General features: G+C 34.3%; 1 protein-coding gene across 5 annotated transcripts in view; it reads left to right on the forward strand.

The window, feature by feature from the left end:
* Window positions 1–1,275: 1,275 nt before the first annotated feature.
* The window catches only part of LOC143231624 (uncharacterized), a 45,277-nt gene continuing 20,535 nt past the window's right edge, over window positions 1,276–26,017 (forward strand). For 4 of the 5 annotated variants that reach the window (XR_013017082.1, XR_013017081.1, XR_013017080.1 and 1 more), the window contains exons 1-2: window positions 1,276–1,786; window positions 19,553–19,727. Coding sequence is in view for 2 of the 5 variants with exons in the window: in XM_076466159.1 (XP_076322274.1) it covers window positions 1,718–1,786; window positions 19,553–19,727 (244 nt within the window). In the remaining 3 variants the exon portion in view is untranslated. The remainder of the gene's footprint in view (window positions 1,787–19,552; window positions 19,728–26,017) is intronic. The other variant, XM_076466160.1, reaches the window with a different exon arrangement.

Here is a 26,017-nt window from a genome sequence, read left to right on the forward strand (position 1 = left end):
TCAATTCTTATAAGCATTTACCTTCCAAGAAATGACTGATGAAAATTGGTTTGTGTGCTTTTATCTCCCAGTTTCCTGCGTATTCAATAACGCACTTATACAGACCGGTATCAGAAAAATCAAATTTATAAATCATCAAATCACCCGTGGCTTTGTTTACCCGAATTTTATTATCGTCTGTTGCTATTCCACCGTAGGGGCCAAACCAATAATACTGGAAAACATCAATGGTATAAGTTTTGATCCCATAACTTTCAGGGACACACGGAATCACCTGTGGGGCGCCAAGTATAATACTTTGAGGTTTAAGCCTTATGTGTCCAGGCATTGCTATTATTATAGCATTTAATGCCATAAAATCAATGTTTTAAATAAGAACTTCACCATCTCTATATCTTAAAGTTTGCTCGCAGTAGTGATTTTAACGTTTTCCAAAATGTCTCCTAATTATCTGTGTTGCTAAGATACTGTTTCATTGTTAATATTATAAATATTGTAAGCACGTAAGAACTACAAACAATATATCATAAAAGTTACGGAGTTCCGGATTAAACGCTAAAAGCTGACAAAGTACAGAAACTAAAACGTGTGAAATTTATGATGAGGCCACAGAAACCACAACTCCATTTTACACAGCTTTGATTTGAATTTAAAATAAATAAATTCAAAAATGTGTGAAAAAACGTCCAGTGTTTACGTTATTTTATCACAAAATAAGATATTGTTGTTTCACATCATGCTTAGAGGCAACGAAGAAACACCACAACAATATATCATAAAAGTTACGGAGTTCCGGAATAAATACTAAAAGCTGATAAAAGCTACGGAGTTACGGATTAAACGCTAAAAGCTGACAAAGTACAGAAACTAAAAGGTGTGAAATTTATGATGAGGCTACAGAAACCACAGTTCCATTTTAAAGAGCTTTGATTTGAATTTAAAATATACAAATTGAAATATGTGTGAAAAAATCATCTAATGTTTACGTTATTTTATTACAAAATAAGACATTGTTGTTCACAATAATACTTGCTAAATAATCACAATTATTGTTGTAAAAAATAGTTCAAACAACTCGCCTGGCAGGTAAATCATATATACGGAATTTAAAAGTTTCTATTATTCCCTTAAGTTTCCCAATTTGAATTAAAATATTAAAAATAAAAGCATCATAAACAAACTCTTTACATACTGGTTGGAACAGAATTACAAGAAAAAGAAAATTATTTATTTTCTCCCATGAAGATACCTAGGGGCTGAGTATAAAATCGTGGAGTTAATTACATCACAGGCCTAATATCAATGTCTTCTTACAAATATAGTTAATTGTGATCACACTCTATCAGTTTAGAAAACGTCTTCACCGTAAGATTCGTTGCTGTGACAAGCTGCTTATACAAAGATTGTGCTTATTGTGTTTGGTCGTCGGCAATGGATAGGACAAAGTATAGTTGATATAATATTGTACATGTTTGTTTTGAAAATTCGTGAGTGCTTACGAAGCACATGAGGTAGATATAGCACAGAGTGCTGGTTTTGTAACTGTGGCTGGAGGTGCAAGCAACCCTGTTAATGGAATTATCTGCAGTTATTCAATGAGAGACTGGTCGTTCTGTGAGTCAGCCATTTTCTCTTGAAGTTATTCACCTCATGAACAATCTGAATCTGTTCATTCCGAGAAAGATTTTATAGCCTTTTTCCACCACAGGATTTTCTCATGTTTCCTTGTACACCTCCTGCAGAGTCAGCTCGGTCTAATATTGCGTATTTAGGTATGATTTCTCAGGTATGTGATGTTTTATCCATTTTTATGATTTCCTACAATCCTCATCCTTTTTGTTGTATGATAGTTCTCAGTTCTTCTTTACCATATTTAGTTTTCCCACTTTCTTTGGATATTAGGGTTCATACAAAGCATTGTACTTTATAGTTGATTGAGAGTTCCAGCATGTCTTGCTTCCTATGTGCTGTGGACAGTTTGTTTGACGAACCAACAAGTAGCCTATCTGTTGTAAGACTCACAGGTGTTGGAATCCATTTTGCCAATTTGGGAGTATCCCCTGACTTCCAGTGCTTTTAACCCATGCCTCTGTATTATCCTTACTTTTGTGGTATTTATCTACCATACATTAACTTTCAGATACACTGTACGAAAGTCCTGAGGTATTTGAGGAACACCCTCTCCTTTGTTACTTCTAAGATAACTCATTTTTCATTCTCTACTCTCACCTTGCATACATAATATTTCTGTTGTTGAAACATACTGGGTCAAAATGCAGCCTTCTGCCAGATTTATTTGCTGCCCACTTGGGAAATCATGTGTAGCTCTGTTTCTTAGTATATTTTCAAACGTATTCCAGAGCCTTTGGAAATGTATGCTGGGAACACCTGCATCAACACTCTACCCTTTCATTTTTGGTAGCACATTTGCCACAGTTGGAATCAAGACAAGCCCCTATTCCTGTTTCCCATTTTAGTGCTCCCCAGCTTTTACCTGTTCCTCTTCCAGGTGTTTTTTTCAGTGTAGATCATCATAATATCAACAGTACCAGTTGATAACTGGATGGGAGCTCAGTTGTGTGACTTTCTTCCCCTTGGCAGTGTTTCACCACAGATTGGTGGATTATTTGGACGTGTCCTATGCTTCCTTTACCTTCCTCTTTTATCACAGATATCCATTTCTTTCCTTCCTCAGGATCCCATTAACAGCCAGCTTCTGTTGGAGGTTGTTCAAGACCTTCTGTCCAACAGAACATTGAATCTGGAAATCATCTCTTTCACAGTTTCTATTCCAGCTGTTTGTTGTTGTCATTAAAACTGAAGACTGGCTATCTGTTATAGTCTTTCAATCAGTTTCTCAGTCTCCTTTTTTGTTTTATAATATAGAGTAAAAGCAAAAAAACATAAGTTTTTGCACATTGTAGTGAATATGTTTGACTTCCTCCTTCAATTATACTTTATCTGTATTGTGGAGGCAGGGCTGAATTATTTATTAGGCACAATGCCTAGGGCCTATGAAAACTATAGGTCCATGAAAATTTTCCTTAAAAGTTAATTTTTGGTTTAACTTATATGGCTGGTAGGGCCTACAAACAGTAGGTGCCTACGTCCTACAATCGTCTTGATACAGCATGGTGGAGGAACTTGGGATTGTTCTGGTTGTTTCCCATCAACTGTTTTTTGTGTAGCTTATTCTGAAGATGTTATTTGTCTTAGGTTGGTTCTGGTCAATTTCTCTCCCATACACGTTTTTTCAATGCAGGTCATCAGGTTTTCTAAGTTGATGTACCATTTTGAATTCTTAACATACGTTCTCTTCAGGAGTCAGGGGTTTGATATCCCTTCTGGTCTCATTAATTTTAGATGAAGATGGTATAATCCTCATTCTACACCTACCCTCTATCTGTGTCAGTTTCCAGCAGCATAGATTTTGGATGTAATTGTCAAGTACAGTCCATCATGCCCTAGCCACTTTGTGTCTCGGGACACTTCCATTTTTCCCCAATACTAGTTAGATTTACTTCTCAGTTTTTGTATACCAGAATATACAACACATTTCCCAGATTGGTGAAGAGTATGGCTGGTTTAGAAGTATTGTAGTCTCCCACATCATGTCTTCATATCTAATTCTTTAGACTCAAGGTGTGTCCTTTGTACTCTTTCAAAGGGTGCTTCTTTTCTTCCCTTGCACCGATTCAGTGTGTGATTCTATCTGATTATACAAGCACAGCTAATGTACCATATTAGTAGTTAGTTTTTCTATACATAAAATATACTTCCTCTCCACTCAAAATGAGTGCTTCAATCCTCCACTAAAACTCAAAACAGTAATTTGATAGAACTGAATAGAGGAAGTCGCACGTATAATGAGTGTATAGCACTTTCCTTTGTGGAGGATTATCCATGATAATTTGCATGAGAGACATTAAAATGAGTCATTTCCAAAGGGAGGGAGGAAAAAGGCTTGTGGCATGTTTTTTTTCTTTTTTCCCACATAGAGGGCAGCACTAAATGAGACTAGTTATATGAAATACATTTTCAGTATAGGAAACATAACTTTCACTGTTGCCCTGCTTAATATCTTATTTTGTTGAAAATCACCTATATTTTTATGAAAATTGGGATCATCTAGAAATGTTTCCCTCTCTCTAGTATGTTTTCTTGGCCTCCAAATTAACAAGGTGCCTTATATCCAATTTTATATTGTAAGCTTTGATACGGATATATCATCCAGTTCTGAAAGAGACCCAAGTCATCTCTCAGCCCTAACTTGTTAATTTGGAGGCCGATAAAACATCCTGGATGGAGGGAAAAATATCTAGAAGATTCCAAAATATTAAAGAGTCAGTGAGTTTAGTACAAAGGTAGATGATGTGAAAAAAGATTGAAGTAGGTGATGCAACTTTGAACATTTTACAGTTTTAAGTCAGCTAGTGAAAAGGAAAGGGTGGTTTTCTGTGGCAAATACATTGGCATCTAGACAGTTGTATGCATTGTGAGCTTATGAGTTTAGAGTCAGTTTCTGTTAAATTGGAGATTTTTTTTTATATAACTTGGATCATGTGACAAGCAAACTATGTGAGCAAAATATTTATTTTAAATGTTTCTGTTGTAGCAAAAAATTAAAACTTGGTTAACATAAACATTAAATTATATACTATAATGTTAATTTCATTCACATGCATGGATTGTAAAGATGCTTAATTAAATTTTGTACATAATTCAGTAATTTGCATATAAATTAATTTTAAAATGCTGCTGTTCTGATCAGATAAACAGATATGACTTTCAGTGTCATTTTGTTTATCAACACTACTCATCATTGAGTTTCTAATGTGAGTATTTAAGACTGTCATTTAAATGCTTTTGTGTGCATTTTAATCTGGAATTGTTTGCCTGTTGGCTTCAGTCAAGAACACTTTTTGTGTATCTGGGAACCAAATATATACACGAGATTTACATTCATTGTCAGTGACATCCGTCAATGTATTTATGGCATTTGTACTTGTGATTATAAATGTCACATATGTTTGTAATTGATACATTTTTTGTTGACTTTGCTCCCTTGAACTTTGAGGAATCCAGTTACATGTCTTATCACAGCTGTAAATGAGAGTGACTTATTTTGTCACGTAATTCTTGGAATTGCAATATCTCATTAAGTTATTTGCTTTTATTCTCTTTTTTCTATATATTTTTTCTGTTGACTAAATCACTGGACCTTTCTACAGGCTTTAAAAGAATTTCAAAGTAATTGTTAGTCAGATTGTTTACTTCTGTTATAATTATTTTGGTAAACTTTGTATTTGGTCATTCTAATTTGCTTGAGAAACATCTCTAGAATACTTTAGTATCCTCTTTTCTTAGTCTTGCCTGAAACATAAGTCTAGTCTAGTTATCTGAATGGTAAATGGTGAACAAGTTTTTGTATTTGTCTAGTTCATCCCATAGTTCAGATGCTCATGAACTGTCATAGTTAGTAACCTGTATGGTCACTTCTGTCTGATTGTTAATTGAGAACTTTTTATTGACTACTAGATACAAGTTACTCATTACTTTTTATCCTGTGTTTTGACTAATAATCTGCTTCCATGTTCTTGGAAATCTCAAAGAACTATTTATTTAGTGGTTGTGGCTAAAAATCAATCATTAGTCTTCTTGATACAGAGATTGGTTGATATATATACAGTAGTTTTAATATTCAGTGACCATCATGGAGGTCTGTTTTCTCTTTTAACTCAAAGGAGTTTCAAGTTTGTATTATGTGAATTTTGTTGCATATTGCTTTTTCTTTGTATTAAAGGATGTGTGTCTCAGGTTAATAGGCTGGCTTTTATTGGTCACTAGCTATTGTTAGGGAAGGTTGTATAAAGTTTTACTTGTACAGGTCTCATGCTTTTCTAGGTACAAGGAAGCACTGTGCTGGTCTAAAGTATATGGAATCCTCTCTTACTTCACAAAAGAAATATTGTTTTTAAAAAACAATAAAAAAAGGACAAAAATAGTTACACTATTTAACTTGTGTTTCAAGCAATTGCCCTTCATTAAGTTTGATATTGTTTAAGGTTATTTACTTTTTTCAAGTTTCAACATAACTGCTCATTGTTATTTGTGAATCTTTTCCACTTTTAAAAAGAAATTAAGGATGTTTATTGGATAGCATTGTTAAATTCTATAACAGTATGACATCATTCTGAGTCCTATAATTAATGACCTTTGTGCATCTCTTAAAAAATTTCAAAACAACTTTGTAATTTATTTTTATTTTTTTTATTAATATCACCTATATTTTAATTCATTTTTCTATTTTCCATATATTAGTATTGTTTCCTATATATTAATATCACCTATATATTTATTCATTTTTCTATTTCCCATATATTAGTATTGTTTCCTATATATTAATATCAGCTATATTTTTGTTCATTTTTCTATTTCCCATATATTAGTATTGTTTCCTATATATTAATATCACTTGTATTTTTATTCATTTTTCGATTTTCCATATATTAGTATTGTTTCCTATATATTAATATCACCTATATTTTTATTCATTTTTCTATTTCCGTATATTAGTATTGTTTCCTATATATTAATATCACCTATATTTTTATTCATTTTTCTATTTCCCATATATTAGTATTGTTTCCTGTATATTAATATCACCTATATTTTTATTCATTTTTCTATTTCCTATATATTGGTTTTGTTTCCCATATATTAGTATTGTTTCCTATATATTAATATCACCTGTATTTTTAGTCATTGTTCTGTTTCCCATATACTAAATCCTTCTACAATTTTGTGTCAGAACAAAATTATTAACTATTGTAGCATGGGCTTGGTTCCTTGGATGACCTCTTAACCATTTTGTACTGGTTATAGTTTTTGTGTCACAACTTTTTAAATTAGTAAGCCAATGCTCACAAAATTTGGCAGATTATAAGCAAACATTACAATGCTTTCATATGTGAAATATATTTTTTATTAAGTCTTAAGATTTGTTAAGCAATATTTTTCTCTTTTTTTTTTAACAATGTTCAGTCTTTAAGATTAGAAATACCTCCATGCATCAGAACATTTTCAAATTTCATATGTGAAATCTTTATGATGTCCAGATAATTATCAAATGTTTCTTGAGAAAAACTTTATTTATGCTATTGAATCTGTGTACATGTTCAGTTAATTTGACTTACCTCATAATCCCCATACAGAATGAGGAAATTAATATAAACTGTTGTTAGAATGACTACAATTTGTGACATAAATCTCAAATTATTCATAACATGTATTTGTTATTTTTATTTTGTTGACGTTTTAGTCATTGCAAAAGTTATAGTGATGTGGCACACGTGCACTGATGCTGCAGTATTCAATAATATAAAACTGGCCTTTAGTCTTAACAAAGTGACCTGTCTTAGTTGTGTTGTAGTGGACTATTATTTTGTAAAATACATTCACATTTCAATTATTATACATTGTATGTGTATATAGATTATTATTTCATAAAGGTTCTTAACCTTATTTTTCATGAAATGTAAAACAGTAAATAAAAAAGGAAAGGAAGCAGTTATCTCTTCTAGTTATGACATTTATATTTGTTTGTCACTTGTTGTATGTTGCTAACTTTATAAAATTTCATACATGGAGAATGTGAAATGAAATAATTTTAAGATTTTATGTTCACATTTGAAATTACTAAAAATTCATAAATTATTACAGCAACACCATAGAATTTCACTATAATTTACCAAGCTTAGTAACTAAGATGTATTTATATCTAAACAAAATGAAATTTTGAACAGACTGAAGACTCAACTTCCCAGCTTTTAGTTTTGTATTGAAAGAAATATATGATGTCATAAAACTTGCAAATGGCCATAAAAGCCATTACGAGGATAACATGAGCTTTTGATTGTTTATTCATGTCATCAACAGAAGCAAGTTTATTATGGAAGCATTTCCAAAAATAGAAAAAGGTGAACTAGATCCACTGTTTCATTCAGTACATGAGTGATATCTCAGCAAATAGAAAATATGGGAGGTTCCTGTTTTATATTTTAACATGTCAGCAACTGTAATTTGAGTTCCTAGTTCATACAGGTTACAGACTTAGTATATTGAAATCACAAACATCTAATTTTAACCAGTTCTGCATTTAACACACCACATGATGCACAGAATTCAATATTCAGGTGTGTTTTTAATACTTGTTTTTCAATTAATAAATTAACTAACATATACTCTTCAAAAAAGATAGGCAAAATATGAGACAAATTGTTAACAAGTTTATTCCGGGTAGTTCTGTATGACATGTGTGAAACTTTGCACATTCACTGTTGAACATCCAAAGTCTGCAAAGGCGAAGTCTACGCTCACTAGGTGAAGTTTAACGTCACTCAACGTCAATAACAAGTATGCCTCCCATGAGCATCAATAACTGCTTGGCATCTCTTGCCCATGGAAGCTATGAGATGACGAATCACATCCTGTGGAATGGCTGTCCACTCAGCCTGCAAAGCTGCTGCAAGCTGAGGTAGAGTCTGCGGTTGAGGTTGTTGCCATTGCAGACGTTGGTCCAACTCATCCCAAAGATGTTCGATGGGGTTTAAATTTGGTGATCTGGAGGGCCAGGGAAGAACGTTGATGTTGTGGTGTCTCAAGAAGACAGTGGTGAGGACGAGCGTTGTCATGTTGAAAAACATCGTTGACGTTCACCATGATGGGTTGCACATGGGGCTTAAGAATCTCGTAGACGGTTGCGTACGGTCTGATCGGAAATCCTACGTAGCCCTGGTATGATTGAGGCAGTAGACGTCGCAGTGGTGGTCCTATCCCGAAGGTGACATAACCAGATGTAGCGATTTTGTGCGGGCGTGGTCACACAAGGTCTGCCAGATCGTGGACGGTCACGAGTTGATCCATGTTGTTGGTGACGATTCCATAGCCTTGTGATGGTGCTTGGGTGGACATTCACAGCTCTGGCAACATCTGATCGAGATTTGCCTGCTTCCAAGCGACCAGTGGCGTTGTTGCGTTGTGCTTCAGTCAGTCTTGGCGTAACTGTATTGCATGTCAATGGCTTAACATTGAGCTATGGAAACCAAGAACCCGTCACTTTTATAGGGATTTTGCACATGTTGCACTTGCAGAACATGCAGATCTCTCAAACAAATTTTTTGGACACAAATGTGTTTTGGTGAAAAATCCGATGTTTTCCTCCGTTTTCAAAGTGCACAACTTTTATTGTCATTTTGGTCTGACAATCAGTGCCTTAACACGTGTAACATCACATACTCTGAGCTTGTAACATTATTACATATATTTCTCTTTAAAATAAAAAAAATATCCCTTTTGCATTTCTTTTTTTGAAGAGTATATTATAAGATTTAAATTATAATTGACAATTTAATACCATATTTACTGATACATAACTCTAAAGTAGTATGTCAAAATTTTGAATGTCAGTCAGCAAATACAATGACATGGCCTTTAGCCCTAGATTCGTGTAGAGAGGGTTGATAATTAAAACTACTTTTCTAGTGATAATTATGGAGCCTAATAATAATTTTCTACACAAGTTAAGTCTGTCTTTAGTCTTCTTTGTGCAGCTTTAAGTTTTAGTGCTCTACATCCTTTTCTCTGAAATAGCTTTTTTCTGTCCGATATATTAAGTGTTAGGCATAAATTCTTTGGCTGATGAAGAAAGAATTATCACTGATTTTGTACTTGCATCTGTGAGTGAGTTTATAAAAGGTTTTTGTTCTTTTTTACCTCAGTTTATCCTCCTGTTATAATCTTTCTGAACGTTATAGACATGTTTCTCATTATTTAATTTGGTGTTCTCTTTTTATATCCTTACTCACTCTTGTTCTCGTAATCCCTTACTTCACCTTCAGTAGCTTCACTGATTTATAGATTATTTGATACAACTTATGCTTAAGCAAATTCACATGACAATAACAAATTAATTACTTTTTTCAATGATTGGCTACATTTATTACAGATCCAACTTCTTAACATTGTACAGAAATTCTATTATCTATTAGTATTCCACAAGGTATTAAAGTCATTACTAATGTCAAACTGAATGTATTCTTCATTCACAGAATACTTCATTTAATAACTAACTCACTGGTGGTGATTTATATCATTTTTGTTTTCTACTTAACAAAATATGAATTCTAGATCAATACGTCATTCTTATTAGTGCAAACTACCAACAAACATTAAATTATAATATTATAACTGTGGACTTGAACACTTTCACTGGAATATTTGTTGGTTTTTAAATCTGTGTTTGTGTGATTACTGGATTTAGGTCTTGGGTGATATTTATTGTTATTTTTGTTAGAATGCACTCTAATATAACAAGAGGAAAATGATTTTATATTATAGCTAAGAAGTATTTCTTTAACTTAGTTAACATTATCATTTATGGGATATTAAATTAATTAAGAAGTTGTAAGTTACTGATCAGTTAGAAGTCTTAACAGCAGACATATTATAGAGTATTAACCCTATCGTAACTGGTATACTGCAAATACACAACTATATATTAAAAGCTACAGACTGGTAAAAAATATTATTCCACTGTCTCCTGTATGACAACAGTCATAGTTTGTTTCTTCCAGACTATGTGGCTGCACAATAACCCATCAAGTGTTACACACTGCATTATTCTAGCCACACACATCCTCAGTAATAGTGAGTAGTCTCAACATGTTGATGGTCTTTATTACCCTAACATTTGATTGGCATAAAATTTGAGTGACCAACTGGTAGCATTGTGAAGCAGCCTAATGATCCAATATGGTTGGTTTACAAATCCCCACCCCCACCCCCAAAAAAAGGAAGAAGAAGAAGAAAATTAGTAGCACATATCTGTACATTGCCTTAATATTGTACACATGAAAAATCTCATCATTCTGCACATGGATTGAAAACAGAGAGAGCATTGGTCATGGTTACCATTTTGGGCTTGATTGCTGAAGAGACTTCCCCACAGCAATTGAAGATCTTCTTCCTCAATGTTCCAAGAAGTTCCATTACAATAGAGAGAAGTGGTAGTTGGTAAAGAGTGAAGATGTAGAAGATGTCACTGAAGCTTCTTCATGCTTCAGTCCCAAAGTAAGCACTCTTAGGTTGATTCTTGGTCCACAAGTGTTATGCATACCTTGGGCATTACCTTGAATGATGATTTTGTAGTTTGAGCAGCAGGAGACTTATCAGCTGGCCTGATCTAGCGGATGTCTCAAGCTCTTTTTGAGTTCATTTTGCTAATCTAATAGTAAGACATGTTTTGGGGTCCGTGTCGATGACATTAAAGATAACTTGGTGATGACCACAGTCAGAATTTTTACTTCTGATATGTTGTTTGGCATTGAATCTCCATCCATGACCTATGTGGAGATAAAAATAAATCAATCATAAGTTATCTTAAGCAAATATGAACTTTCAAGTGTAACAGATTTAATATTATTTTATCATCTATGTTTGTTTCAGTTTAGTATATAGTTAGAAATGATGTAAATTATATTATGTACTGTGCAAGTCCTGCCTGTTCTGAAATTTATAATAGATACTTGAATTTAAGAATGCACATTGTATGTTTTACAAAAGCACTAGTGTATCTTTGATCATTCTTCAGGAATTGTTAGGATTTAGCCCATTCTAGTTGGTGCTTGGCTATTCAGTGCATAGTCCTTTGAAATTGCTGAAGGAACAGTGGCTTGGAAGATGACATTAAAGAAATGCATTTATTGGATTACATTTCTAAGTTTCAGTCCAGGCTGTTAGGTGCTTGTGAATTGGCTTGAAAAAAATTTGAAGTCATCCATAGCTAGAATGAAAAACATTTATGACCATAAGTCTGGAAGAGCATAATTTCCATCTTGGTGACATGGTCTTATGAATGTTACCCAATATTGGACGTCCACTCGAGGCAGGTTACCATGATCCATACGAGGCTGTTGGGAATGTCAGTGAGATAGACTACATTGTAGAAATGCTTGATCATCAGAAGGCTACTCAGTTGTGTTGTCCCCTCAGTGTGGATTCCTGTACATGGAGAGGGGACCTCTCAGGGAAGGTTCTGTTCTTTCAGTTTACCTCCTTTGGAATCTAAACATCCATCCATGTGTTTGATGTGCATGACAACCCTTGAAGGGGAGGAGAGGATTCTAGTGGTTGAGGAGTCCAACCCTAACACACCACTTTGACCTTGAATTTCTGTAGACAGGCAGCCTTGGGTTTGACTCCCTTGGGTCAATCGGCTGGTCCACTTGGGCTAGGTTCAACAAAGTACCAGTGTTGGATGTTCTCACCAAGTCTTGTGGACATTGTATCTGATTTTGGTGTTTGGGTGTTGTACTCACGAAACCCTATCATTGTTGCAGTGTCCTTATTTGACATTATAGTGTGTCCCTTTGTTGAGCTCCACATGATTTGAAAAGTATGAAATAGAATGAAGCTCCACTTGAGGTGGATTCTTGTACATGGGAGGGGACCTCCTAGAAAAGGTTCTATAAATTGTTTACCTCCTCTGGAATCTAGATATTCACCCATGTGTTTGCCATGTGTGGCAACTCATGAAGGAGAGGAGAGGATCCTGGTGGTTGAGGGGTCCATCTCCAACACACCAATTTGGCCTTGAATTCCTGTAGACAGGTAGCCTTGGGCACTGAAATGTAACATCTTTATCATGGAGACCCCCATTTATTAAAAAGTGAATAAAAAAGAAAGAAAAATAAAAAAAAACATTATAGGAAAATGACCACGAGGGGATGACTCTGCTGTCTTGTCAATATCACAGACAGATTCTGTATTTTAATTTCTAAATATTCATTCTTTATTCAAGGAATCCTTATGGCAGATGTCCCCCATTTTTATTAAAAAGGGATTAGTGTGGCTTGTTGGCTCCCATAACTCAGTAAAAAAGTTTCACTCTGGAGACATTTTGTGGAAACATCTTCACCACAACATACCAAACTCCTCTTGAAATCAAAGGCCATCGTGGATAAACCTATTGAAGTTACTCCCAATGCAACCTTGAATTCTCCAGAGAAATTATAGTTGAGAGTAATTTAAAGAACATTCCTGAGTCATAGTTCTTCTCTGATTTCTCTAGACAAGGCATTTCTGCTGTGCTCCTAATTTCCACAGAATTGCAGTGTCTGCTAATGTTCTGATATTGATGTTTACATCACCATGTCCTCCTGCTACAGTCAAAGCAGACTACCTGAACTGTAAGGTATGGCCATATATTCCCAACCTTCTTCGATGTTTTCAATATCAACAGTTCGGTCACTCAAAAACATCACGTTATGGTTCTTCAGCTTGTGCACATTGTGGTGGTAAAGACCACAACACATAAGAGTGCAAACTAGAACCATGCTGTGTTAACTGTAGTAGTCCACACCCCTTGTACTTTATTTCTTGCCCTAAATGGATGGAGGAGAAAGAAATGCAATGCTTGCAGACAGTAAATAGTATTTCCTACTCAGAGGCTTGGAAGTTGTTGTTCCCATCTCCATTTTTGACATATGCTACTGCACTTCATTCCACTGCCACAGTGGAAGTGCAGACAGATCTCTTCATGCCTCCAGCAGAGTCATTTGAAGAATCTTTTGCCCTCCATGATTAAAACAGTTGATTAATCTGCATCTGCTTCCATTCTTTTCCCATAACACTCCTTCCAGTAACAGCTCGGTTCCACTTTCTTAGGCTATGGTTTTGGTGTTTCCTTGGGTCCATCCTCTTATGCAGCCCTGAGAAGTAAAATGTGCATTCATTCACTCTCTCAGTTGCTGAGATCTGCCTACCTGACCCAGGGCAGGATTCATGGAGGTCAATAGACATTCATCCAGTAAAGAAAAAAAACGTGGCAAAAAACAGAAGGGCTTCCTGCCAAATTCTCTTCCATATAAATGAAAATGGTCACTCTGATCCAGTGGAACTGTTGGGGCTTTCATTCAAACATATATGATATTAAGAATTTTATTGATTCTTACCATCCCTTGTGTCTTTCTTTACAAGCAACATATCTGAAACTTGTTGATACAATCATCCTTAGGCAGTTTCCTTTGTGCAGATGTGAAGGTTTGTGTGATGGATGAGTTCGTGGTAGGGTTGCACTGCTGGTTGATCTGCATGTACCTACCCTATCTTTGCTACTTAATACACCTTTGGAGGCTGTAGCCTTCAGCATTTCCTTGGGTTATACCATCACTATATGTTCTCTTTACCTGTCATCAGTGCTTCCTTGATGGAAGTTGGACCAGGCCAACTGCCTCTCTTTCACTTCTCTCTCAGAACTTGATCCTTCCTTCATCTGTACATCCATAGATGACTGCATGGTAGCAGTGGCTTACTGTATTCTTCAGGCAGCTGCTCAGTGTATTCCTAAAACCTCAACAAGTTTCCCATGGTGTCCTTGTCCGTGGTGGAATCCTGCCTTCCAACAGGGGAGGAAAACAGGCTTGGGATACCTTTTGTAGGTATTCCAAAATTTTAAACCATGTTGCATTTTAGCAGGCCATGCACATGCTTGACAAGTCAGATGTCAAAGCCAGAAGGAATTTTGGATGAAATACAGTTATAAAATCTCTTCTACCACCAGTTTCAACATCACATGGGACAAGATTTGAAAGGTTAATGTGCATTGTATTTCTGCCCTCCTTTTTATTTTGCTTGCTGATGCCCAGAGCATTGCCAATACTTTTAGCAAAAGCTTTTCTTGTGCATCTAGTACTTCTGCTTCATCCCCCACCTTCTTAACCATCAAGACACAGACAGAGTGATTGCCTCTTTCCTTTTGGGCTAATTGTCTATATGATTATAATCACCCCTTTATGCTGGTGAATCTCAAGCTTGCTCTTTATTGGTCTGGCAGAACATCAGTCAGACCCAATGATATTCATTACGAGATGCTGTGCCATCTCTCTCCTACTTTTCTTGCTATTCTAATTATTTTTAACTGGATCTTGCAGTAGAATGTTTTCTTGATGTTTGGTGCAAGGCTATTTGTTCTACCTTTCTCTAAGCTTGGGAAGGATCCCAAGATTCCTTCAAATTACTGTACAGTTGCTTTGATAAGCTGTCTCTGCAAGGGCTTAGAGAGGATGGTTAATACTCATTGTGTTTGGTTCCTTAAATCAAATAACCTCTTCTTGCCCACTCAGTGTGGGTTTTGATGATGGCACTCCACCATGGACCACCTGATTTGACTTGAAACATCAATCAGGCGGCAAGCCTTTCTCAAGCAACATCTTGTTTCTGTATTTTTAGACCTTGAGAAAGCTTGTGATACAATATACAGGTATGGAATCTTGTGAGACCTCCACTTGTACAGGTTGCATTTCCATTTGCCCATTTTTGTTCAAATTTTTTCAATGGACTTGCAATTCCAAATTTGTGTGGGTTTGACACTTTTCCATTCTTTAGTACAGGAACTTGGAGTTCCTCAAGGGTGTGTATTGAGTGTTACACTTTTCAGTATAAAGATTAATACCATAAGTCAATAACTCCTCTACAGTAGCAAACAGGCTCTATGTTGATGACTTCCATATTTTGTGTCAGTTGTTGAGCATGAGGTTTATTAAACAGCAACAACAGACTACCCTTAATCACCTACTAAAGTGGACTCTTTCTTTTACCTTTCCTCACTCCAAAACCATTTGCATGTGCTTCTGCCACCAATGGGGTATTCACCCAGATTTATCTCTGAGAAGTACTTTCTGTGGTCCCTGAGAGGCTTATCTTTATTTCACATATCAAGCAGCTATGTGTCAAGTGTACAAGGGCACTGATTATTCTCTGTGCCCTCTCTTCCACCTCTTGGGGATAAGATTGATGTTCTATGCTAAAACTCTTGTGCCCTTATTTGATTAAAACTCGACAATGAGTCTCTGGTTTATGGTTCTGCTAGGCCTTCAGCCTTGAAGATGTTTGACCTTATTCACCATTAGGGGCTTTGGTTCTGCACTCTCCCATCCACTGTTTGCAGCAATCTTTATTGTATGCTTGAAAACTTCAATCTTCACCACAACATCCAACATTGGGTCGTGTTTTCCATCTTCAATGGGCCACACTTTTTCATAATAGACGGCCTGCCGTTGTTCCTTTTGATCTTTGTATCCAGATGCAGTTAAATGAAATGGATCTGTTCTTGGATAACATAGCTGTATCCACTAATCAACCATTTCTATCCCCATATGTGACTTATCTTTGAGTCATCTGAAAAAGCAGATGCACCTGATGGGAAGTATCGCTTTCTATTTACCAAAGATCTTTCAAACCATTCTTCCATTTCCATTTATACGGAGGGTTCGAAATCAGATGATTCTGTGAGCTATGCCATAGTTTGTTGTGGTTTGGTGGTTCCGTACAGAATCCCTTCTAGAGTTTGTGTTCACTGCCAAATTGTATACATTTCTCTTGCCTTGGATCACATAGAAGTTGTGCAGTGCATGAACTGTACTATTTATACTGACTCGCTTAGCTCTCTATTGGCCCTGTAATTGCTTCATGTTAGTTCTCACCCCATTTTAGTCAATATTCAAAATTGGCTGGTCCATTTCTCTCTATCATCTACTTCTATCTAGTTCTTCTGGATACCAGACCATGTCAGTATTCACAGGAACAAGCTCATTGACATTGTAGCTAAGTCTGTCTGCTTTGGTACTCTTACCACTGTGCATGTCCATACATGGACTATGGTCCTGTATTCAAGGATTTGCTTCATGCCAATTAGCAGTTGACTTGTAGTAAGCAATGTGATAACAAGTTTTTCCAAAGCAAATTTTCTGTTGCTCTGTAGCTGTCTTGTTTCTGTAAGGATCAGAAGGAGGTAGTTGTTCTGACTCGTCTATGCACTGGCCATAGGTTTTTAACTAATTGATTTTTTTTTTTATCAGGTACTGATGCACCAATGTGAGGTCTGTATGACATTCAGCTCAAAAAAGCCCACATATTACTGTCGTGCCGTTGTTACGATTGAGAGCGACTGCACCATTTTAAACATATTTTTACCATGGGTTCACCCTTGATGTTGGATAGTGACATTGTCCACCTCTTTTGTGTTTTTAACATTTTAAGGGCCATTTGATTCTGAAATGTACTTAAAATTTTAATTTTGAAATTGGACTTTTTCGTTTTAGCATGATTCCTTTTTTAGATGTTTTAAAGGTTGTTTGGCATATATAGCCCAGTTGCTTTGCACCAATAAATATTAAAAAAACCAATGAAATAAAATAAAGTTAACCTTTTCATGTTTTTAATTAGTTGTTTGCTGCCATATTAAGCTATTTCTAGTGGTTGTAAATATGTATGTCAATCAGAAGTACATTTTTTAAAAATTGCCTTGAAAGCTAAGTATAGATGCATGATGCCTCTGAGATTGAGAAAATATGTTTATTTTCCACTGCAGAAGAAGTCTGCATATTGAATGTGTATATTTTACCTTGGAATTGTATACACTATGTATAAGACAGTATAGTTGCTATAATATAGAAAGTACACAAATTACAAGGGAAAAATTTATAAAACATTTATGTCATAGAAGTGGTGATTAAGAATGTTTTAAATTATTTTCTTTGAAGTTAATGAATTAAAACTTAGGTAATATGAAAATATGAATTGTGAATTTTATTAATATACTACATTGATGGCAAATTAATGTAATGTATTAAAGGGGCCATCACTTAAGCAATACCATTAATTGCTCATTTCTGTGCCACTTACATTTAAGTTACTAGGTCAACTTCATAATATTGTCATCAAAATTTGTTTTGATTTTCCTTCTGGTCCATTATGCTGTGAAAAAAATTCAGAAATTCAAAATACAGATGTTTTTATTTTGACAGGCTTATTTCTAGTGAAAAAAAACACCACAAGTTTGTTTTGTACAATATGCATTTTTTTTTTTTTTAACAAGACAGTATGAACCAACTTATGTTTGATAGAACTGTTATTATTAGAGGTGGATATTTTATAAGCATAGTTTTTCGTTTGAAATTATTTCCAGTGGATTAGAATAAACACTGCCTGATATACCTGCAGTTGTATCTTTCCATCGCAGTCATGTGTTTCTTAATTAGTGATGCTGTTCAACTGTCCTCCTAAATACCTTGCATAATAAGACAGTCTTGTAGCAGAAGTAACACAGGAAGGTCTTGCAGTTGTAGATGGCACACAGTAGTGGTAACAGGCGTAAATGAAATTGGTTATGTCATTCCATATTGCATAATTAATGATGTTTATACTGTTGAATCTGAAAGTTTTTAGGGAGGTATGACTAATTTGATTCTTGTATTTGCATATTCTGTTTAGGAAGTTTTATCCCAATGTTTGTCTTTTTTTAGTTTTTATTGGTCATTTGTATTTCCTTTTGGTGTTCCATTTTCAATCTTGATTTTAGACCTGAAGATGAAAAATAGGAACCTCTAAGAGTTTCTTTTCAAGTGTCATTCTGAACTAGGCAGTAGTTGCTACCCATTTAAACTTTGTTCTCTCATTATCAAGACTTGCCATAAATTGTCTGTATATTGAAGTGCAGTAAATTCTTATGCAATCTTTAACAATACATTTATTTTACTTTGCCTAGTAAACTAATACACTGACAGACCCATTATATGTTTTTATCATTTTTAAATACTTGTGTGTTTTTCAAGTTTTTCTACAAAAAATAGTTTTTTTATTTTAAAAAATCAAAAGTTGTTGATTTTTTTAACAAGACAGTATGAACCAACTTATGTTTGATAGAACTGTTATTATTAGAGGTGGATATTTTATCTTGCACCATTTTATAATAAATAAACTATTTATTACCATATAGAAAAATAAGATTTATTAATTGGTTCAATCATATTCATATATATATATATAAAATAAATTTTAAAATATACATTTGTTTCTCATGAAACAGATGTGAGGAGTCATCTTCCTAATAAAAATAATAACTATTGCCACATTTGTATAGATCAGATTTATTAATTGGTTTCAATCATATGCCATAAAAATAAAATCATTTTTATTAATCAAAAATAACATATTTGATTAACTTTGTCAATAGTAATTAATTGTACAATTAATCTATTGTACATAAATAGATGTACAATTTATAACTGTTGAGATATAATACACTGACAGACCCATTATATGTTTTTATCATTTTTAAATACTTGGGTGTATTTATTACCATATAGAAAAATAAGATTTATTAATTGGTTCAATCATTTTCATATATACGTATAAAAATAAATTTTAAAATATACATTTGTTTCTCATGAAACAGATGTGAGGAGTCATCTTCCTAATTAAAATAATAACTATTGCCACATTTGTTCTTCAGCTTGTATTTTAAAATACAGTGAGCTTTGCCTTTAGTTGTGATTTTTTTTTTTGTCAAATTAACTTTGTTAGTAATTTGCCTTTCTTATTGGAAACACTTTTAGGGTGAAAATACAGTTTGGAAATATGATCTTTATGTTATCATGTATTTCATTTTATGCTGTATTGATGACAATTATTTTTATTAACATTTTGATTTCAGAACACATTCCATATGGTACAAGCTAACGAATATGATGATAAACAAGAAGATAAGATTAGTTTTGAATTAATTGTGAATGATGATGATGACAAATCACAAGATCGTGTTTTGAGTGTGAGAAAAGGAAAGGATTTTAAAGATGAGTTTCGACAAATTGTGTTGGAAAATGTATCTGGTAAGTCCATACTTCTGCAAAATATTTGTAAAAATAATTGCAGCCAATTGAGATATTGGTTTGTTTAATTAAATCCTGGTAATAACTTGAAGTATTTAAGTCAATTTGTGACAATCAAATATCATCATTAAGCATTGTCATGTTTATCAATTTATATTATCACCTAAGTGCAATAATTAATAACTGTATTTAACTGTTATCAGAACCAAGTGTGTTAAACACCTTTTGTATTGTTTGTTTTGTTGCATATCAGAGATGAATTATTGGATGAATGTGTTTAAAACTTCATAACTATTTTCTACAGGTTATAAAGCTTCTGCTAATTCAATAACTTTTTTATATGTAATATTTGATTAATTCATGGTTTTAAAATTTCAATAATATTTCATTGCAACATGTTTTTTTTAAAACAATTTAAAATATTTTTCTGTTTTGTAAATATTTGTTACTGATTTATTTGCCTTTTACACTGTTTTAAAACTTTTCAATTTTTTTACTGTAAATACTGTGAATTTTTTCTTTGTTTTGATCCAAAACTGCTGCACACAATTCCATGTTTACAGTTTCTTACATTGAATAACATTAACTTTATCTTACCAAAATTGTCAACAAGTTAATCTTTTTTGAGTTGCTAATCAGACAAAAAAAAAAAAGGTTCAATATTCTACAGGGTCTACATTTTAAGCCATTTTTAACTTATTATGTTCTTAGCCCAGAGTAGATGCACATTATTATTGCATTTATAGACCAGTTCATGTCTGTTTCTTTATTTTTATATTTGTTGTCCTGTATAGGAATGTCACTATGCTGTTGCACTGGTAATCAGTTAAGTATACAATTGTTAGTATATTCATAGTGCAGTATAGATACATGTTATGGTTTGTTTTTCTCATTTGAAATGAGATGTTGGTGATGCCAAAATACTAATTCTATAATTTTAAACCAATTAGGAACTCAAATTACTAATACTAACCTGGAATATAAAATAAGAACCTTTTTATTTTGCTGAGATATGGCTCATACTGAATCAAACATAGTGGGTCCCATTCATATCTGTTTTTTGAAATGGTCCCTTATATACAGTAACTTCAATATATGACACATGAATAACCAATCAACAGCTTAGCTGTCCCCAGAATGGTTTTTTCCTGCCATTTTAACCTTTGAGATGGCTTTCATGGTTTTTTTCAATCCAAGATTTTAGTAAGGTAGGTTAATCCGTGATGATGAGAAAACCCACTTCTAGAGAAAATTATATATGTAAAAATGGTTGGTATGGGTAGAGAAGAAGGTCAAAATGTTGTTTGCTCCTCTACATAGTGCTTTCTTTATCCATACCAGCCATTTTTACATATAATGAGGTAGGTTGTGTCTTTAGTCTGTTTGAATGTGGGAGCCAATTATAAAATCTCTAGTGACAGTAATTTTTGCTTTATCCCTTTTTAGCAACATTATTCCTGGCATAGGACCTGTGTCTATAGTATAAAATGAAGGATTATTGTCAGTGATGTCAACCATGTTCTAAGTTTTGTAGTTTTCTTTATTCACACTAGATTTTCTCCTATTCTTCATTTGGCAGATTTTTTTTTCTCTTTTGTGTGTTGGTCAATGCTTTTAGCAAGGAATGGTCTCACCTTTTTCTGTACATTTGTCCTCTTCCTTGTCTCCTTGCTCATTTTGATACTCAACACTGTGTTATGTCCTGTGTATATAACACAGTTTATATTTACTGTACTCCTTTATTCAGACCTCCTTTTTTCCTATTTCTGTCCTCTTACTGCTACACATCTTTATATCCCAGGAGTGTTCCTTTCTGTTTAATTTTACGAGTTGTCAAGTCCATCATACCTATGAATACTAGATCCCTAAATTGATGAAACCCAACATCACTATCATTATATATTAGTCTGAAAGAAGTTTGAAATTTTACAAGAATCTTCATAAAAGTATGTATTTTCAGAAAAATAAAATATTTAATTATTATTTTTTTACCATTTATAATAAAATTTCTTTGTTTAATGTAGTTATTTGTATTCAGACTCTGAATAGGTCGATGTAACACAAATTTTGTTCCTGGATAGTATGTGTAATTTCTTAATTGGTTATGTTGTAAAAGTACAGAAAATGGCCATTATTTTGTTCAAACTTTGCTTTTGTGACCTGGATAATGAAATTTAGAAATTAACCTATTTTCTGTGTAAAAAGGGCAAATTTGCACATTTATATTTACATTAGGTCTGAATAAAACAACATATGAATCAAGATTTACATGTATTTATACTAAAGTTATACAAAAATGTTAAGAAGTGAGTAGTTTTTGAGATTTGCAACTGTAATATAAATCACTTTCATGTATTAACCCCCAAATATAGTCTCCCATCATGTTTTCATTATATGCTCCTTGGTAGCAGCATTCAAAGTCCAGTATATCTTAGTGGAAGTGCTTGCCTTGTTTCTCTGGGCATGCTTCCATGTTCTTGAATTTATCAAGATGAACGTCAAGGATATGGACTTTCAGGGACAGCCTACAACATATTTTGCCGTAGTTCTTCACCAGAGCCTCAACCAGTTCCACATAATTTTTGGCCTTGTGATTGCCCAAGAAGCCCCAAACCACTGTGACAAAGCTTCCCCAAGCCTTCTTTCCTTCCTACTGAGCTTCTTGGGGAATTTTGTGCACTCCAGGATCTTCTTTATTTGTGGTCCAACAAAGACACCAGCTTTGACCTTTGCTTCAGACAGCTTAGGAAAGAAATCTGAAATGTACTTGAAGGCTGCAGACCCCTTATCAAAAGCTGTGTCAAATTGTTTCATAAGACCCAATTTTATGTGCCATGGTGGGAATAACACCATTTGGATGTCCACTAGTGGCTCACACTTGACATTGTGTCTCTCCACAGAGAACTCGGTCCTTTGTGGTCAGTGCTTTCTGTTGTAGTGTGCTGCAGTGTCCCTGCTGTCCCAAAGGCAAAGATAACAGGGAAACTTGGTGAAGCCTATTTGGAGACCCATCAGGAATGCCACCATTTTGAAGTTTCCAATAACCTCCTATCCATACTCATCATACTTCAAGGCTTCTAGCAAGGTCTTGATGCTGTTGTATTCCTCTTTGAGGTGCACCAAAATATATTTAAGTTTTAAAAGGTCTAAAATTAGTATAATATAAAATCTTACTATTCAAGCAAGGAAGAATTCTGTCTTACCTTCTAGAGTTTTTTTTTCAGTGCTTGCAGGTAAAATGAGGTGCCCAGGGTTTATCTTGATCCCTGACAGGCATGCTGAAATATGCCTTGTAGTTTTCACACATTTTAGCAGATGCTGTCACAGAGTACTTTTTTACTCCTGTCTTGATAAATTGGCCACATACATAGCAGAATGCATCTGGAGAATTCTTGCAGCTTCTTGATGCCATCTCTGATAAAATCAGAGTGGCCTATGTGTTCACTTAGGCAGCTAGAACTAAACTGAAGTGGTGAGTGGTGAGTCCCTTTATATATATATTACTGTGGAAAGTTCTGGAAAATTCTAAAAGTTTCTTGAAAATTCTTGTAAGTTTGATAAAATTCTCAATCAACTGCTCAGCACTGAATCTACCTGGAATGGTCTAGATGTGAGTAAATTTGAAAATTTCATTACCCAGGTCACAAAAGCAAAGTTTGAAGAGAAAAATAGGTCTTTTCCATTTACTTCAGGCATAAGCAATTGGGAAATAACACTTTCTGCACAGGGACAAGAAAAGGAAAAATTTTGTTGCATAGTGTATTGATTTTCATGTTAAGCATAAAAATGCTATTATTTGTCATAGAGTTTTTACATGTAGATTGCAAAGTGTCTGGAAACTTTTAAATTAATATAGATAGTGTTTATCTAAATGTCTAAATTTTTCATTTTGTTATCACAGCATTAAGTCTAGCTGTTATCATCAATGTACAGTGCTATAAAATGTTTATAACTACAAAATTATGATTATTACTAATAAGCAATTTAAATTAGCACACAATAAAGAGATTCTAATCATTTTATGCATTTCCATTTTTGGTCAGTCACTTGTAGTCACAAGGGATTAAGGTTTGTGGTAATAGTACCCAAAAAGCATTGGAAAAATACCATCTATCAGGCAAAATCCAAAATGTGGAAGTTAAACAAGTTGATTGTCGTGGAAAATCAAAACGATGGTGCAAAAATAGTACTTAAAACCACAACATCTTACCTCCTACTGCCTTTTTCTCTCTGAGAAAGCAGCTATCTTTAAAGTTATTTAAGGTTTAGAAGTAGAATTAGAACCATCCAAAATTTCTACAGTATAGAATTCCCAACCACTACCCTAGGAATGATCCTAAAAATATAGGAATGAAAGTGATAAAACCTACTTTTAAATTGTTGAAGATTTATTTAAATGTAGCATGGAAAAACTGAAATAGGTCCAGCACTTACTCTTTACTTATAAACACTGAGTTTTTAGTTATTTTTCTTAAAGCATAACACAATAAATATATATATATAGAAAAATACTTATTTCTAGTACTTAGATATTACAAAATTGGTTAAACTTTGTGTATTATACAGTGTGTTTGGAAAGTCACTGGGCACTTGTATATTTATTAACAGACAAAACTGCACAGTGACTTTCTGAACACCCTGTACTTCTTAAGCCTTGTTTATTCTTTCAAGTGAAGAGGGAAGACTAATTTTTATGTTTTCCAAAGATGCATTTTATAAAATGAAAAATTTTAAATGATATTCACCTTTTCACCTACAAAGCTATCTTTCTCATGCATCTGTCGTAGAGAGTTGCATGTCACACTCAACTTTAGACAACTCCAACCTAAAGTCACAAAATTTCACTACTGCAATTCTGACATTATGATGACAAAGCCTTTTGTCAATAGGAGGGCAGTGCAACTTCCCAGCACACTGGCTCCCTCTATGCTTTTGTACTCGTATTTTAATTTTATTCCTTGGCAAATAACACATCAATATTACTTGTGTCAGTTTAATGACATTTACAGTGTTTAAAAGACTTGTTTTCTATTTCTCTTCAAACCATGGAGGCCAGTTCATGCAACATTTTCTAGTACTTGTGTGTGCCCCTAATTTACTCATACAGACTGTGCAACATTTGTAGCTTAAAAAGGTATATTCACTGGGATGATGAAATGGCCATTGTGTGTAGGGTGGTGGGGTCCTGTTATGCTGCCAGCACCTTTGATACCAGTCCCTTCTTCAGGTGTTCCTTTCCCTCATTAGAAGAGAGAATGAAAAGAACAACTTTAAATAATTGTTTGTCTGATTAGATTTTGGGAAGTTCTTTCCCTGTTGAAAAGACACTTCTCATTTTTTTTAGGCCTCAATTTTTCAGACAGGAACCTTTTTTCACTCTTTCTGTATATCTTATTCTCCTTAATCCTACCCCTAATTTGTTTCACTATTCCTTGTCCAGTAACATTTCCATGACATCCAGCCTCACCCTTTCCATCTGAGTTTTATTTCCCAGTTTTTTGTTCTTCTGCATTTTTTTGATGTGATTGTCATTTTTAGAATTGACATTGCTTGTGCAGGGAGTCTGTGGCATCAATTTTGTTCAACTGTACCCAGTACTCTTCTCTTTGCCTGATCCTTCTTACCACATAACTTTACCTCTTCTCTCTACACCTCATGTCAGGTACTCTGCCATGCCCCAAAGACTTCTTAAGATGGTTCCTGTTCCCTTCACTTCTCAACTATGGTTAATACACTTATACCATTCCTTGATCAATAGCCTCTTTGTTGTTTGGTTGGGATGCTCTGATTTCAAGTTCAGTTTCTTCTCTTTTATTAGCCTTTCACCTACCCCCTTTTGTTGCTTAAGTTTGAAGGTGTTTCTGACTTGATTGAATCAGAGGCTGAGTCTGCTCATAAATCAATCTTTGCTTTCTTATTTTAATTCCACAATATTCCCAATCTTATCCTTTGCCATAATTCATCTTTCTTCTGAACTCCCCATGTGTAGCTTTATCTTCTATTCAGTAAAAGACTTATTGACCTCATCTGTTCCACTTCCATCATGTTGAGCCCAGTGAGTACTTGGCTGTTGCAGCTTGAGCTCCTGTGGGCACATTTATGTTCACACAAGGATTTTTCTCCTTCACTTTCTCTTGGAAATTCCCTTCTCCTTTCAGCCCTTTTCATGATTCCTTTTTCCTTCTGCTCCAGTCTGTCTCCACTGTTCTTTTGATGTCGTGTTCTTCTCCACTTCCACTAATACCTCATTCTCAACCATTATGTTATTCACTGGGTGTGGGTGGCTCAAC

Source organism: Tachypleus tridentatus, chromosome 11 (genome assembly GCF_004210375.1).
Source record: "Tachypleus tridentatus isolate NWPU-2018 chromosome 11, ASM421037v1, whole genome shotgun sequence".
In the NCBI taxonomy this organism is placed as follows: Eukaryota; Metazoa; Arthropoda; class Merostomata; order Xiphosura; family Limulidae; genus Tachypleus; species Tachypleus tridentatus.